The 18304-nt window shown below is 39.5% G+C and overlaps 1 protein-coding gene across 1 annotated transcript; it reads right to left on the bottom strand.

Moving 5' to 3' along the window:
* Positions 1–15094: 15094 nt before the first annotated feature.
* LOC113136529 (trypsinogen-like protein 3) lies at positions 15095–17902 on the bottom strand. The gene is made up of 5 exons (XM_026317412.1): positions 17834–17902; positions 17614–17755; positions 16990–17243; positions 15849–15985; positions 15095–15672 (listed from the first exon to the last, which is right to left on the bottom strand). The coding sequence occupies exons 1-5, from the start codon at positions 17871–17873 to the stop codon at positions 15481–15483; spliced, it is 765 nt and encodes a 254-aa protein (XP_026173197.1). The 5' UTR covers positions 17874–17902; the 3' UTR covers positions 15095–15480.
* Positions 17903–18304: the final 402 nt, after the last annotated feature.

Raw genomic sequence — 18304 nt, 5'->3', positions numbered from 1 at the left:
CAGCACAGAAGATAGTGAGAAGTGTAAGACTATGGGTGGAGAGAGAGAGAATTTATGGAAGTCATAAATAACTGAGTTAGTGGCATCCCTCACTGATGTGATGGAGGTGAGGATGTGAGCATTTTAAGTGGTTTTACTGGAAAGCCTGCAACTGAACAATTGGAAAGATCTCTTGGATAAACTGAATTCTTGAGATAGAGAATGTCTGGCCTTTAAAAATGTTGATAATGAAGCTGAAAAGCAATACAAACCTGTTGACACTGGTACCTGAATGTCTAATGTTATTGAAAGGAGGCATATCAAATTAAAATTTTTTGATTAAAAGTAACTTTTTTAAACAGATGCCATATAATTCAATGGTCGCTGTGGCCACAAGAAACACAAAGGTACAATTCTCATTTAATTTTCTTTCATTTCTTTAATATTTCTAATAAAGTCATATTTAGTTTATCATAATTTTTTATCAGTTATATTAACTGAAAAAGTAATAAACAATACCTTACTCAACAACACAAGAAATTTGTCATATTATTTATTAGCTTTATTAACTTTATTGTTTTGCTTTAACGTGCCAGCAGTAATGTCCCGTCCTCACAGCCCAGCAGCAAGATTCTAGCCTGGCCAGCCAGACTTTTCCTAATCTAGTCTGGCATCTCTTCGGTTGAGATGGATTTCCAGGGGGCGGGCCAATGGACGCAGAATAAACCAATTAGAGAAACGAACGATATGACGAAAGCAAGCGACAGTAAGACCAGCGAATGGCGTGCGGTAGCGTAGACACCATACTGCAAGCTAGTCGGTGTTATCGCAAGTGCTGTGCATATTTCAGAGCAGGGTAAACAGCAAAAGCCAGTGATACAAAGATTTGTGGGCTTGGAACTGGCAATAAAAAACGTTGTGGACGAGTCAGTGCATATGTGTAAGGCTTGTTTAAATCTGACTGAACGACTGGAGTGCGAAACCCGCCCCATTGCAGATAAAGTCTTTGGCCCGGCTCTTTTGAGACCGGGGAAAAGACTTTATGGCGGGGTTCCAGCTGCGCATTCTTTGTAGCTGGCTAAGCTAGTAAGATTCACACACTGTACAACAATGAGCAATATCAGGTTAATGCTTAACATAAACCAGTGGACAACTTAGCATGTGAGACAAGAACAGAAATTTAAAAAATAGGACAACTTTGACCAATCAGGAGATTCACTTAGTGAGGTAAAAGCTGTAATTTAGCGTTGCCTATCTTAGCTTAACTTAGCTTTAAGGTACGTTAGCTATGCTAACGCAAAGCTGGCTAGCAAACCAGTCTCCACCATCGATGCTTTCCAAGGAAAATTAACACTCCATCAAACTTCGGGTAAGCAAGCGCATCAATGACAGTATAAATGGACACGCTTATTTAAGTCGGTGAACTAGTTCAATAATGTAACATACACAGCTGAAGTCTGCTAACATTAGCACCGCAAGCTGCCTGTCAAAGTGACAGTAGCATGGATGCTTTAAAAACACATAATAATTCAATATTGGTGATATTTTGCATCTGTAGTAACTAGTACAGCTGTCAAGAACTGTAAATGTAGTGGGGTCAAAATATGGCATTTCCCTGTCAATTGTAATGGAGTATCCATGTGTAGAGTAAAAGGATATGGGACATTCAAATGAAGTGCATGTAGAAATGTACTAGAGTTTCTGAATAAATGTACTTACAAACATAACTGCAGCAAAACCCCAGTGTGTGCTGACCTGAGAAAAAGTTTGCTTAATTACTTATAAACTCAGCTTTTAATTTGAAACATATTAGATCATTGTGTTAAAAGCTTTTCTTTGGGATCATGTTTTCTGTGATGAATAACGTTAAATGTATGAAATGTATTCATAAGCACTGTAAAATCAGAGTGTGATATGGATCACAGGCTTGTATATCTTGTTGCTGGTGTGTGTGATCCTCTCCTTTTGTTTTACAAAGAAATGAGGGGGTCAGTGCTTTTCAGCCTTCCTGACAATGAAGGGGGATTACTGTCATTCTCTCCCAGTGTCCTTCCCTTCTCCCCTCCCTCCCTCTGCCTGCTTCTTGTACTGGGTTTAGTTACAGTAGCTTTAAACTGATTTAGCCATTTAGTGTCAGCCTACTGAGGGATGACAGCCACTGCCTGTCCTCTCTGCCTGCTCGACCTGGATCTGTTAGGCACTCAGTAGCATTTGGATCAGGATCAGTTCAGTATACAGACACACTGCTCTTTATGCAGCACTACTGAGATGGATCCAGGTTGAACAAGGCTTTGGTGACAGCCTGACTCACAATATGTGCTCTATCATCCTGCATAATCAGCAACACACAAGTTTTCACACACAACCCCAAGAGTAATGAGGCAAGAAGATGATCAGCATGGATGTAGAGATGAATAGAGGGTTGGCTGTAGCAAGGGAGGAATAGAACAAGGCCAATAACTGCTAGAAAGCCTTTTCTAAAAGGCAGAGAAGGGGGAGAGAAGCAAGTTGAAGAGATGAGGTGGGAGGAGGAGTTACTGTCAGGATGAGAGGAAATGAGAGTAGTGATTAGTGGCGAAGGACAAAACAGAAGAGGCCTTGTTAAGATGTCATAAATCTGCTTTGACTCTGGGCTTTAAACAAATATGGGCTCTAAAATATGAAGCAGGAGATAGAGGGAGGGAAAGAGTGAAGGTGTATAGAAAGGGATAAAGAATGAAAGAGCGCTTGTATGATGAATGTGTTTATCTCCCTCACTCCTAAGGTTTAATATCCTGTGTGGCCGGAATGTGTTTACTATTTGGGTGCAATTATGAGAGGCAGAACAGCGAGATGATACCTGTGTACTCAGTGGGTATAGTGTGTGTATGCACTACCTGTGTGAGCCTGCATTTATTTGCTGTATTTCTGATATCTATCTCACAGCATGGAAATTTTATTTCATTGATTGTATCTGTGAGTGTGCTATTAAACTGTGTGGCACCTGATTCCCCATCGCCAGAGCTTCAGCGTACGTGTGTGTGTGTGTGTCACTCACTCACTCACTCACTCACTCACTCAGGAGTTCCAGACCGCCTGTGGGATGTTTGGTTATTAAGGCACAGCTGGATTTGTTTTAATTTTAATTGGTTAGGCTACCTTGAGTTGTCTGTGATGGAATGAACGGCAAATACAACAGAGTGGGATGGAATTTCCAGCAGGGTTTATAAACTATAAAGAGGGAGAAAAAAGAATAAATATGCAATATTGATGTGTAGAGGTAAAAACGTAACGAGTGAAACCTGCGTTTATGTGCTTTACTCTCTGTCTGCATTCAGCTAAGTTAATCAGATAATGGTGAGTGTGAATCAATCTACAAGGGTCAAAGGTCATTTAAATTTTCCATGACAGACTGAGGTCGACTACAGGATTTGGTTAAACTATTTAAAACACAAGGGCAGGATGATTTTATTACCCAGAACCATTTAAATCCCCATGAACTCTACTAGGCTAACACACTAAATGTCACTAACAGGTACCTAAATGCAGACAAAGTCAGGTCTGTTTGGTTGAGTTTCATTGGAGGCTGACAGTACAAAAGACTATGGAGCCTTAAAACATTTGAGTTAACCGGACTTAGCTGTATTATGTCAGGCTGACATTTAGTAGGTGTAGAAGCTGGTAGGAAATAAAGAAAACTCAAATCATCATTGTAAATAATGCTCAGATACACTCAGGCATTCTTAAATCTATTGATTTTTTTTTTTTTGTTTATTTACTTTAGTTAGTTGGATGTGACTTAGTACCAAATTACTGTCCTTTCCTAGAAATGTCTACTTTATTTATTGTAGTATTATTTGGAAATCAAATCGAATTTTACACACCCATAAAATAAAGTGTTATCTAAAGTTTTCACTGGCCACTGCCAGGATGCATTTCTTCACAAGAGTTTCACAGCTTTCACTTTGACTCTTATCTTTTTGGTCATTGTGGTTAAGTTCATTGTGACAAAAATAATCAGCTCAAATGTAGAAACAGACACACAGTTTGAGTTTTATCCTAAGTTATTACTACCGTCTCAAAAATAACTAGTTTTTACTTAAAACTATCGATTAGATCAGCATCTTTGTAAAATCTTGTGATAAACTGCTTCATTGGCATACTAAATTATGATATAATACTGCATGCTGTATACTTATACTCCTGCATTTGTGTTTGCACCCAGCTGGATTTAAAGTGTAGCTAAAGGCAAAAAATCACATGGGGCCTAGTAGTGAGAGACAGAAAGAGAGGATCAGAGAAGAAAGTTAGTGGTAAAAGAAGAGGAAAGTGGGAGAAGGGCTCAGAGGAGCTGAGGAGCAGCTGTTGAGCGCTGCTTCTCTGTGAACCTTTCACCATGCTATAGGCTTCTCCCATTGGCTAACGTTATAGCACAGCAGCTGTCTGGAGGATAAAACACACAGTTGCACAGTAATGTTTTTGGTGATGATTTACACTCAGAGACATATCTCCACATCAGCATACACAGAAACTAAAGTTACACCCGCTCAGTACTAATATTTCATGTGGCGCTTGTATGTGTTAAACCAAGGCTCCTGCAATGCAACACATACCTAGAAGCATGTTGAGTTGAGTAGTGCAATGAAAGTGGAGCTTGTTCTCCAAATCCTATTGTAGAAATTATACCTCACACCTTACAGCCTTTTTGTTCTCATTCCATTACATATGCATATGCATACTCACACATGATCACACTCGCTCACACACACAGTGAAAAGTGATTGTTTCCCTGGTGTGTTGTAACAGTAACAGTAGTGACAGTGAGTGTGACTTAGAACATCCCAAGAGTACATCTGATAATTACTATCATATGCTCCACTGACTTACTAATGGAGCTTTTCCATTATATCTCGTCTATGTTTCGTCTCTCCCGCTGTCGGAATAAACAGTCTCGTGTAATGCTTGTGTTGTAAAAGGAGTATGAGGGAAGTGTAACCTGGATAGGCCTTATCTCCTTTTTTCCCCCACCTCCTTTATACTCCCTTTTTCATTTCAATCTCCCCCTTTCACCTCAGCTTCTATTTTATACCATTCATTCACTCCTGTGACCTTTCCGACTTCCTTTACCCTAATGGAAAAAAACTTACCTGCTATCTAGTGATGAGAGACCACTGCTTATTACAGAGCCAGAGGGGTCTTATCAAACTGCTCTGTGCAGTAATAGAAAACATGACACAGACACAGTTTAGTCACAGACAGCTGCTGTGTGTCTACCTGCATCAAGGTTTCCTGACTCCTGCATCACCTCTTTATGTAAGTACAGATGCCTACTTTTTCTCTCAGCCTGCTCCTTATCAGCTTATCAGACCTGTGCACTTTATGCTGGATCAGGGGACATAGCTGTGCATAACCTTTTTCGCTCTCTGCCTCTCTCTCTCTCTTTCTCTTTCTCTTTATGTCTCTTTTTCTCTTGTACACAAACACACACAGAGGCAGAAAAGAAGTTAAAGGGTGTGTTTGTATGATTTATTTTATAGATGCTTAGCTACTCTGTGTGGTTATGTAAATTATTTACTTCCAAAACCTTCAGACTTCCCTCCCTCTGCCACAAGCTGGGTACTGTATATATAACTTTGATTTATTTACAACTGTATGAAACTTCCTTAACTTTTGTGGAGTTGTACGAAAATTTTTTGGCCCTCTAGTCACAACCTGTACAGTAAGAAAAGCTGTCGGTTTTCTGAGCAGGGTAAGGGTCATTGTGGATGGGTTCCTGGGGCTAACATTCCTTACTAATTGTATGTGCTCTGCATCCCTCCTTCCCCTCAGTGCATGTGTGCCTGGGCTTCATGCGGCAGAATAGTTTTGAAAATTGCTACAGAGAACTATGTTCACGAAGTCAACCTTTGCCTCACAGGGTCAATACCAGGGTCAGCTTTTATATTTCAAAGGATAGCTGTTATGCTACACTAGGAACACTGTTAGAGGGGGTTAGAGGGGACATTTGTCCAAACGTGACAGTATGTCACTGTGCTTGGTTTTGCTGAATTTTACGGCTGTAGAGAGGTTGGGGTGTCGCCAGGTGCTGTGTGTGTTGCAGGTACCACCCCCTCGGTGCCGCTGACTTCAGCAAAGCACCTGTCACCCATCTACCATCAGAATGAGAGTGTAAATACCCGGAGAAGGGAGTCTCAGTGGGTGGTCGGTGGTTCGGTGTCTCTCAGAGCATGCGTGTCTCCTGACTCCTACCTAGTGCAGTAACGTCGTGATCTCTGTTCTTGTGCCTGGCCATGGTGTTTATCTTTGCTTGGCGTTCTCAGGTTATTGTTGCAGTGTGGTCCACTGGTTGAAGAGAGTGCTCCCAGTGTGGAAGCTGATTTCCGTTTGTGTTATTCTTACCCTGCGTTTTTTACCCTGAATGGTTGGTCCTCGGCTCTCACTTTTGAATGGTCCGTCTTTAGTTACCCATTGTTATTGTTTCTGAATAAACTGTTTTCTGTTTAACAAAATCAGAATACAGAAACAGAATAAAATGTTTTCTGTTCGCAACCTCATTGTGTCTTTGTTTTTTCTTACCTTAACCCCTTCCTGGTTAGCCATGTGTTACCCCACCCCTAGGATGTAACACTGAAATGTAAAAATACGTATTTGAAAATAATAGTGTCCTTATACATCAGTGATAGTTTTGTTACATTTGCTTTATTGACAAAATGTATAGTGGAGTATTGATTCAGTCTACACAGAACCTTTAAAAGATTTTAGATTTGCTGATAAACCCTTAAGGGAGCAGTCCGATCCACAAAGAAATCCGTTGTTGCACCGTAAATTTTGCATTTTAGTCTTGTGGCAGCAGCAAAGAGCAGTTTCCTTAAAATAAATGGAAGTTGGGTCTTAGCAGTGATAGCCATCATGGCTGTACAGAAAAAAATTAAATGCCCTTTAGCCATAGATAACCATACCTTAAAGGAAATTTGGTAAGGTTTTCGAGCCAAACCAGTTACCAGTACACAGTGGAATATGCCGAAGAAAGGGGGAACATTTCTATGAAAAAAAATGTGGCATTAACACATAAATATCAGTTGGATATGTTAGGGATTTTTTAAAGAAATTAGTTTCTCAGTGTTCAGATTGGTTCTTGTGTCTTGAAGAAGAGGTTGGATTGTGCAGACTGTGTAGTTAATTTGACAAGTAGGTGACCATATTTGTTTTCATTCAGAAAGAACACGCATACACTCTCTCCCAGACGTAAAAAAAGAATCTTGCCAAATGATGTGTTATGTTCTGCAAGCATGAAGTAGGAATGCTCAGTCAGTCAGGTGTTCGGCTTTTTGTTAAATCTCAGAAAAGTAATTGTCTGTGGCATTTTCAGAATTCTGTGGATGACATTTGTCTGTAGGCAGGAAGTTTCCAGGTTTGCAGTGATATATGAGTAGACTTCTCTGTTATGTGACAGAGCTATCAATGAGTTCCAGCTTAGCTCAGGGGAGTATGTCAGTCTTGCCTGGTGTTAGCGATGGGACATCTCGCTCTGCTTGGAGATGTGTGTGTGGCAGTTTGTGTGTCCATGGCTGTAAGGAGTCACACATACGTTACATATCGTCTGTTCACTGCGGTGAGCAGCTGTTCGCAGTATTACACATTGAATATCTTTGTTTAGAATCTTTAAAACAATTTTTTTTCTCTCGCTTATGTGTGCTCTCAGGTAAAGATTTCTTACTGCATTCTTCCCACACATTTTCATTTGAAGACATACTTGAATGCATGAAACATGTTCTGTTGTTCTTTCAGGAGAGTTAACTAATCCATAGGGATTACAGGTCTTCCAGAAAAATTGAAAAATGACAAAGTAAGAGGAAGGGATGAGGCGTTGTGTATCCATGGCAACAGTACTGGTCCATGGCGTTTTTAGAGAAATGCATGATGATTGCAAGTGAAGGCAAATGGATTCCCTGTGGAGTTTACCGCTTTGTAGTTGTGGCCCCTTTTTGAGAAAACCATTACTAAAAGTGTGTGCTTGTGTGTGCGTGCGTGTGTGTTTGATCTTCCTGAATGCTATCGGTACTAATGCATTTTCAGAGCACATGCATGTGATCTCGACCTTCCACGTGTCATATACTGATAGATTTCGAGATCAGTCAGTGCCTGTGCCATTACTGTATGTGTGTAATTGTAGCCATGTATACACACAGACACAGTAACATGGTTACATATGGTCACTTCTCTCTTCCCTATCCCTTTACTGTTTGAAAGAATGAAATTTTGTGGCACAAAATCACTTCACTGTTAAGGTTAAAACCTTGATTTGTACTTTGATCACAAAAAGGACTGGTGATTAAAAATGTAGACTTGCACTTTAAAGTATGAAAGAAATATTCCAATATTTTTTTCTAATGTTGGTATTACCTGATCCCCTGCTGATTATTTTGGCATATTGGAGATGCTGAAAACACTGAGTGTGCCTTTAAAGACAGTTTATTGCTTGCTCAAAGTCCTATAACAGCCCAGAATTTTAATCCAATGTTGGAATATTTGAAACACGCTCAGTACAGCTTTGGCTGATGATTTGTTGATTACCCTCCACCTCTGAAGAATCAAGTTTTCCCTGTGGAATAAATGTAATTATTTTATAAAATTTAATTTCTACTGCTTTATTGCTTTTCTGAAAAAAATCCATACCAATATTAATGATAACTCTCATCCCCCATCAGATATACCTTAAAGGGACAGTCTCAAATGGTTTTCTGGATAAGGGTTGTGTTTTGTTTTCTGTTGTTGCCTTTTATGCTCCTAATACTCATAACTGACATGGTGAATGTTAAAATGTTTAAAATGTTCTGTTTTGGGTTCTGTTGCAGTTAATAGATATTTGTGAACTCACAAATGCTAAAAAAACATATGTATGATTTTTACCTATATTAAAAAAAAGCCCAAACACATGCTCTGCTGTTGTGTTCAGCAGTGAAGTTACAGTGCATCCAGTGTCCCCATTATTGTCTACACATGCACTCATGGGACTGCAGTGCACTTTGTAGAAGCATTTACTAAATAGTCCACCAAAGTGCGCATTTAAATGCAGAGCAATTTCTAATGCAAGTGCATAATGCCTCCCCCACCTCTATCTCTGTCTGTCTCTCAGACACACATTCACACACAAACACACACTGTGTTTGTGTTTGAGGTTGGATCGTGCAGCGGGCATGAGCGAACTCACTGCTCCACTGTAACACCAACAACAGCAGTGGGAGGAAAGCAAAAACAACCTCAAAGGGCTGTTTAAGAGTTAAATCTTGGTTTGGGGATTAAGGTTTAGTTTAGGGTAGGCCTTTAGCTCAGAAGGTTAAGATTGAGGTAACGAATGATGAAATGCATTCTCTTCAAACAAAGACTGAGGTACAAAGATTGTGGCTATATATGCATGTGGGTTGGAGGCTGATAGCTACAATATGCCTTATTCCCTCAGCTTTTCTTTTATTACACACACTCATAAACGCAAGTACTAAAACATGGTTTTAATCACTTTTTCGCTTATGCACCACCTCTCAGATGCAGCCCACACCTTTTTTACATGCTGCATCCCACACATAATGCACAAAAATACACACACACTGCTGCCTCTCAGTGTGCTCTTGTAACTATTAGGCAAGTATCATTAAAGCTCTTCAGGCTAATTATCTCCCCTGATGAGCTACAGGTCTCGATGGGACAACAGGGAGAAATCCAGCATGATTGACTTGGCTTGTGCCATTCCCAATGATGCATTAGCCTAGTGAATAGAGGTACTCACACACACAAACATATTTTATGTAGAGTACATACCCACCCAGATGCATACATGCCCAGGTTTGTGCTAATCTAAGTCAGTTTCCCATATTCATTTACATCTCTGTGAAAATGATCTGCCAGTTATTAGGAAGAAAAAGTGTGTTATGGTGGGATGAGTGTGTGCAATGTGCACTTTCTGTTTGTGAATGTGACTTTGAGTGTGTGTTCATCACTTTTCTTCTCTCATGAGCCAGGTGCCACAGGGGAATGTTGGGAATGTAAGCCAAGCGATGAGTGATGGCGACAGTTTGCCAGAGAAAAAGAGTGGTGGAGGGAGATGGAAGGAGGGAGGGAGAAGGCTCACGTTTTCACTACAGATATTGTACCAACCACTGATAAGCACTGCCACAGCCCAAGGAAAAAGATTTCCACCTATGAACCATCATTCATTTTAATTCCCTCATTAATCAGTTTATGCCATGTTGTTTGGGCAGTTGTGGATGATATTTATTTTCAATGTGAGTCAGGCATGCATGCCTAAACTATAATAGCCAGAAGAGAAAGGGGAAAAGGGGAGGACATTTAGGAATTGGAAAATAATTTAAAGTATCTGGAAATCAGGGAGTGAGGCAGAAAGGAAAGGGGTGATGGTTAACCATTAATAAATCTAAGGATATTATAGATAACTGGGAGAGAGAGGGGATTCCACAGTTTGTCAGATTTTGATGTATGGATTTCTGTGTGGAAGGGATAAATAAGAGGAATAGAGAGTAGCAGAGTGCTCTGTTGGAGATTGTGTCTAGAATATTTTTCATGACTTACAAATCCCTATGACCTTCAAGGTCATATTGTCTTCATAACTGCTTATTGTGATGGCTCATTAAATTCTGTGGGGGATCTTAGAAAGGTGCATCTGACTTCTACAGGCCAAAAAAGTGTTTCACTCTCACTGCAGCCGTGTTTCAGGAACCAACTTTACAATACATCAACACAGTTGTATCATTATTATAAAGTGAGATTATTTTAGCTGTTCTGTGGTGGCTGGTTTGCCGTGACATATGGTTCAGATATCAAAGGTGCCAGCAGTGTAATTTAGCACTTTACTGTTTCATTAACTTTTGTAATGCAATCATCAGATAGAAATTTACGTTGTCCAGTACTTGGTTTATGACCAAATACTGGTAAAACTAATGCCATTCTTAACCGTTTCATTATGTGTGCTCACTTTATTCAGTGAATAAATAATATTTGAATAAATAAATATGACATATTCATTGTGTGCTGGGGAGGTGGCATCAAGGCTGGTGAGGCCAACAGGCTAAACAAGTTGATCAGGAAGGCAAAATCTGCTATTGGACTGGGACTGGACAGTCTGGAGGCTGTATCAGAGAGGAGGATGCTAGTGCTTAGTTCAGATAAAACCATTATAGTGGGAGATTTTAACATTCATGTAGATGTTGAAAATAATAGTCTCAGCACTGCATTTAATTCAATATTAGATTCAATTGGTTTGACTCAAAATGTTAATGAACCCACCCACTGTTTCAATCACTCCTTTGATCTTGTTCTGACCTATGGCATCGAAATTGAACATTGAACAATAGTGTTGCCCCAAAATCCTATTTTGTCAGATCATTCTTTAATAACTTTTGAATTTAAGATGATGGATCATGCAGCATTTGGAAGAAACCACTACAGCAGATGTTTATGTGACAACGCTGTTATTAAATTTAAGAAATGATTCCATCTTTATTTACATCTATGCCATGTGCCAACACAGTGGAGGGCAGCTGCCTCAATCCCACTCCCTACCAAATTGATCATATTGTTGACGGTGCTGTAGCGTCACTGCGTGAAACGCTTGATACTATGGCCCTTCTGAAAAAGAAGCTAGTGAATCAGAGGAGATTAGCCCCATGGTATAATTTACATATTTGTACGTTAAAGCAGGCATCACGAAGGCTGGAAAGGAAGTGGCATTCCACAAATTTAGAGGAATTTTATCTAGCCTGGAAAAACAGTTTATCAACATATAAAAAAAGCTCTCCGTAAAGCCAGAACTGCATACTATTCATCACTAATAGAGGAAAATAAGAACAATCCCAGGGTTCTTTTTAGCACTGTAGCCAGGCTGACAAAAATCACAGCTCTGTTGAGCCCAGTGTTCCCTTAGCTCTCAGGAGTGATGAGTTTCTTCACAAATAAAATCACAACTATTAGAGACGAAATTCGGCAGATGCTTCCTATACCTGCAATAAATGAATCTTCTACTACAGTAGTTCTTGAATCATCTGTAAGACCTCAGTTATGTTTAGACTGCTTCTCTCCCATAGATCTCTCTGAATTTTCATCAGTAGTTGCTTTATCTAAATCATCAACGTGTCTCTTAGACCCCATCCCGACTAGACTGCTTAAAGACACCCTGCCATTAACTAACTCATATTTATTAGACTTAGTAAATTTATCTCTAGTATCAGGCTACGTACCACAGGCCTTTAAGACTGCAGTAATCAAACCCAAAAAGCCTAGTCTTGATCCAGGGGTCTTGGCTAATTATAGACTAATATCCAACCTACCATTTATTTTTAAAATTCTTGAAAAAGCTGTTGCTAAGCAGCTATCAGACCACTTACACAGGAATGAACTATTTGAAGATTTTCAATCAGGATTTAGAGCACATCATAGTACAGAAACAGCACTGTTACAAGTCACCAACAATCTTCTCTTAGCCTCAGATAATGGACTTGTTTCTATACTTGTCCTCCTAGACCTTAGTGCTGCATTCATTGCCAAAATTAGGAAGATCCTGTCTCAAAATGACGCAGAAAAACTAGTCCACGCATGTGTTACCTCAAGGCTAGATTACTGTAACTCATTACTATCTGGATGTCCCAGTATCTCCATAAAAAGCCTCCAGTTCACCCAGAATGCTGCACCCAGAGTCCTGACAGGAACTAGCAAGAGAGATCATATGTCTCCTATATTAGCTTCTCTTCATTGGCCTGTAAAATACAGAATATAATTTAAAATCGTTCTTCTCACATACAAATCCCTTCATAATCAAGCTCCTTCATACCTTAAAGACCTCATAGTACCATATTATCCCAATAGAGCACTTCGCTCTCAGAGTGCAGGTCTACTTGTGGTTCCAAGAGTTTCCAAAAGCAGAATGGAGGCAGAGCATTTAGCTATCAAGCTCCTCTCCTGTGGAACCAGCTCCCAGCCTGGGTTCAGGAGGCAGACACTCTCTATACTTTTAAGGCTAGACTTAAAACCTTCCTTTTTGACAAAGCATATAGTTAGGGCTGGCTTCAGGTAACCCTGAACCATCGCTTAGTTATGCTGCTACAGGCCTAGACTGCTTGAGGACCATGATTTGGCGCTATACAAATAAAATTGAATTGAATTAAAGCCAAGACAGAGATTCAGGAAGTGTTTTGTGTCCACGGCCATAAGACTCTATAATTCCACAATATAAACAATAACGCATATATATATATATATATATAGATATATATATATATATATAGTTCTTCTTAAAATAGGTTTGCTAAACATTATCAAGTTTACATTTTCATTGTGAGAATGTTAGCATGCTGATGTTAGCATTTGGCTCCAAGCACTACTGTGCCAAAGTACTGTCTTATGGAGTTGCAGACTCTCATTAATCACCAGGCTCAAGATACTCAAAACCCTGACGCAGCTGTTGGTTCTTCAGGGATCGCCTTCCCACTGTATGTCATTGTTTAACCTTATTAAATGGCTTCCACCCACTTTATTTGCAGAAGATATAAAGCTTTGAATTTAAACTAGAAATTACACAGAATAAATGGGCTGTGGTGTTTGCAGAAGCATGTAAGATAACTAATTTCAATTCTCAGATTTCTAATTCTCATTGGAGTTAATTGCATAATTCACCATGGACTTTAGAGTTAAGTTCAATTATGGAGGAAATAACATTTTGCTAAAGAATTATGGACCTGTATTCAGCTCTGTAAGTTGGTAGGTTTAAAAACATCCTGGAGGAGATGGTGTGCTATGAGAATGTAAGTATGTTAATATTGAATATTAGTAAATATATATATATATATATATATACATATAAAATTTTTAAAAAAAGTAAAGAATATTTGATTATTTTGGGATCCACATGAAGGAAAGATAGAATGGATGTTTGGTCTAAAGCATGGGAAAAATGTTTATTTTGATTAATAGAGACACTATAAATCACAGGGGAGGCAATATCTGACTGTACATCCAGAAATTCAATCTCAGTTCAAATTGCAAATTATTAGGGAGATGCATTATATCTCCAAAGCAGACTGGCAAACTAGAAACCATGTTTTCTTTAGATGAATGTAAACCATCACAAACCGTAAAAGACTGTAGGTTATTTGGGATTTAGTATACAAAGAGACCAAAGTTAGTATTTGGGGGGGAATCCCACAGGATTTCAGGCTTGTATTTGGTATCTACCCTGAGAGAATAAGTGAAATATCTATTGTTTGTATTACAAAAGCTAGCAATTACTGACACAGTAGCTGTTTAGCTAAAGTCGTTTCAGTCAAATCCTGCAGAATTATAAACAATGGTTATCCAAACTGGAAGTAAAAACAAACAACAGCTTCATAAACCCACACCAGTTAATATCACACTGCTTTCTAAAGTGACAACCCAGCTACCAAAGTCATCCCCCAGTTTGCCTTCTCTCTAGCTGAGGTGGGAGAATGGGGAGAGCAGGGTGAGGGATGCGAGAGAAAGGCTGAGAACAGATGGCAGAGTGGCCCCTGCGTTCTACTGCCTAGGTGATTATGGACACAGCTGTCAGTCACACTTTGCGTGTATGTGCGTGTGTGCGCGCTTCTAGCTCCTCTAGCTCCACCATGTGTTCCTCAGTTCCTTTGTACTCATTGTGTATCACATTAGGTTCTTGTGTTTATTGCTGTGACATATTTGTGCAAATGTATTGATGTCATGGAGGAGCTTAGATCTCAGATCAGAGTTCAGACAAAACCTTGCAAAGAATGTTAGATTCACATCACCTGTCCGTATTGCAATGAGCACCCAGACCTCGTACCTCCCTCCCCCCCTCTCTCTCTCTCTCATTTCTTTAGGACTTCTTTATCATTTGGTGTTACCCCCATCTAGTGGTGCTTCATATTATTGCTGTTCATCTTTTCACATAATTTACATAATGCAAAATTCCCAGGCAAACATTACTGAGGTCATTCAGTTTGACTCCATTTGGGTTTTGTTATGAATTTCATAACTGTGATAAACAAGAACTAATTCATTCCTTCCAAAACAGTATTTCCATTATTGCATTATTTGCAAAATGGCAAACATTCCTATAAAGTATGTCAGTTTTCTTCCTGACGTTATTTTAATAATTAGACTAATAATTTTTAAAATGTCAAATCCTAATTAATAGATCTTTTTGCACACCTCATGGCAACAGCTCAAACTGTAAACAGCAATGGGCTACAGTTTTTTCATCTTATAAAACTGATGCACGCTTGTTAACAGTTGGTATTGATAGAATGTGTCATCATTACCTGCTTACATTTTTTTGTTTATGCCTGCGTTTTTGAGTTTGCATGCAGATTATCCTGCTTTGTTTTAGCCAGTAAACAAAGTTTACAGTTGTCAGTTCAGTAAATATGCAACTCCTAACCTAGATTCAAGACCTACCCTGCATAGTGGTCAAGAGGTGTTTATAGTGTTTAGATTTTGTTTGTGAATAAATGCCTCTCTTCTGCCTCATATTATCATGCCTGGAGTGGTTTCAGTTGGTGGAGTGGTTGTGTAGCGTTCCATCACTGTGTTGATCCAGTCGGTGTACTTGCACAGCTTGGTATAGACGGTGGGGTCAGCTGGGTTGCTGCAGCCATTTCCATACCACTGCACACCCTGCAGGTGGCCATCGCACACCATCACACTGCCACCATCATTCTGGAGAGAGGGGAAAAAGTGAGATAATCTGTTTTTTTGTGGGTGAATTCAGGCAGATGAGTTGAAATGAGGTAAAAATGCTATGATACAATAGATTGCTGGGAGGAAGGATGGAAAACTGCATAACACAGATGAAATGCAGAGATACAGTTATTTTTGGTTGTGTCCATGCTCACCATGCAGTTATCTGTGTTTACTTGACCTGCGCAGACCATGCTCGGGTTCCAGAACAGGAACTCAGGGAACGTGTTCATACAAGTCTGGTCATCCACAATGGGTACAGTTATACACTTCAGGCACTGAGGGGACTCATCTGTTTCAGAAAGAAGGAAGGCAGGCTATTACTCCAATTGCTTCAAAGTAAGACTAAATTATACAGGTTTCTCACCTGAATTTGTAATATAAGAACAGTTTAGTAGTGCTGATATATACTGTACCATCGCACATCGTGACACTTCTTCATTGACGACAGCTTCCTTCCCTTTAGCAGGTTTATGGAATACTTGCCTTTTTTATGCACTGCCACTTTTTGCACAGGAGCATAAGGTCTAAACCTTGAGTAAATACTATTTTCAAGGTCTACCTCTTTTAATTAGTCTTGAACATTTGCTAGGAATTTTGACAGGCAATTAGGAGCTCCTATAATTAAAGAAAGACATTTCTAGCCGTTATTAAAATAGAATGTTCATGCTTTGTTAGAGCTGCAGTGGCCAGAATAATGATGAGATTTTAACAAGTTTCTGCTGATCAGAATCCAATATTTCCCGGAGGCGAGATGAAAACATGGAAGTAAGAAGGATACATCCTATATCTTCCCAGATTAACATTCTGGGTAACATTCAACAGTTTGACTGACCTTAGAGTGGTTCAACATTTTGACAAATACATGCAATTTCTTGCTAAGAGTTGGAGGGAAAGATTGACTGAATAGTGGAAACGAGGTAAGCAACTAGAGTCTGTCAAAAGGTGACAAACACCCACCTATGTATTAAATATCTTGTCATATGTGTGTTTGAGTGCTTAAAGTCTTGGCAATGAAACAAATAAGTACATTTCCTAGAATGTTGAGCTTTTGCTTTAAAGTTATGCTGATGCCATTTTGATATGTTAGTTTGCAATCGAAACTCCAGGGGCCTTTAACTACAGCCGATGTAGGGCACTGTCAATCGGAGATCAGAGGAGAGCTGGAGTAAAAAAAGGGAATATTTGAGTACTGGATTAGGGAACGCTGACTTATCCTGCAATTACCCTAAATTCTAATGTAGTGGCAGGTTAATGAGGTGGAAAAGCCACAGTAGCACCTTTAAATCCACTTACATTGATTTGAGGTGGTGGAGCCCCAGCCGCTGACATAGCAGGTCTCTCCAGGCTGTGGGCAATGATTGGGCAGAAGGATGGGCTGGACGTACTGGTTGAAGTGTGCTGGCTCAGCCAGACGAACCATTGCGAGGCTGTGGATAGGTGAGCGGTAAGGGCTATGTATGATCATGTCAGCAATGTGAATGTGCTGCTCGGTGCCCTCCTCCACAGTCACATCATGTTCTCCAAGAGAAGCAGTGGTGCTTTCAGAACTGCAAGGACACACAAAGAGAGCCTCTTAATTTATTATGATCAGGCAGACATTTCTGCCTCAGCCAAAAAAAGGCCCATGACTCACATATAGTAAACCCTAATCAGACACCAACATCAGGTTAATGAATGTGGTTTAATTAAGTAGGAACAGAAGTGAAATTTAGTGAGATTTTACTGTTGGATTGGTATAAATTGGTTGTATACTAAATACCCAGTAGATGAAAACCTTCCTTAACAACAACAACAAATTCAGCTTTGAACATCTAATAGTTTGCTTTGACTAAGCTTAACAAGCATGGACAATTATAAGTAGGTTACCACTAAACTAAACACCAAAACCTTTCATTGGCCTCCAGAAGTTACATGTACCTGAATACACAGCCAAAGGAGGTTACTATCCACCGCTCACTGATTAGTGCTCCACTGCAGGACGTTTGCCCACCATGTAGGTAGACCTGCCAGGGTCTCGAGTGACGCTGGCACACCTTGTTGTCCTCCAGGGGAAATGCTCCTTTAACACATCAAAAAACAAAGTAAAACTAATTTGCTATTCCATATTAATTTTGTTTATATAACATACAGTACCTACCTGTGAGCCCCAAAGCAACCACCAGAAGGAGAAGATTCATACTGTATGTCAATTGTATTTGTCCTGTCTTTCTGCAGCTCCACTTATGTATAATGACCATTTCCCTTGCTTCTTTATACCTGTAAGCTTTTTAGAAAACAGTGGGTGGAACTGCCTGTTTTATTGCTATCTAAAATCATATCCCGTTCAGCCATAACCTTTGTAATAACCTTATCAGAAAAATTTTTCAACATCTTATCATCAACACCTTGTTTCCTGTAACTTTCTATTTCCTTTTGTGAGAACAAGGACAGACTCTCATTTATTGTATATGAAAGGCATAACAGATTCCATTTATTTTCAGGGTGTTTTGGTGAAGTTTATGTGTTTTTCACAGATTTAAGATCAGCAAAGACCTGCTGTGCCCAGATTTTGTGGTTTAGTGCGTTATATTAAAACCATTTTTTATGATTAGTCTGTGCTAAGTGCACA

Source organism: Mastacembelus armatus, chromosome 16 (assembly GCF_900324485.2).
Source record: "Mastacembelus armatus chromosome 16, fMasArm1.2, whole genome shotgun sequence".
Taxonomy (NCBI): Eukaryota; Metazoa; Chordata; class Actinopteri; order Synbranchiformes; family Mastacembelidae; genus Mastacembelus; species Mastacembelus armatus.
This window is presented reverse-complemented; position numbering and strand designations above follow the sequence as displayed.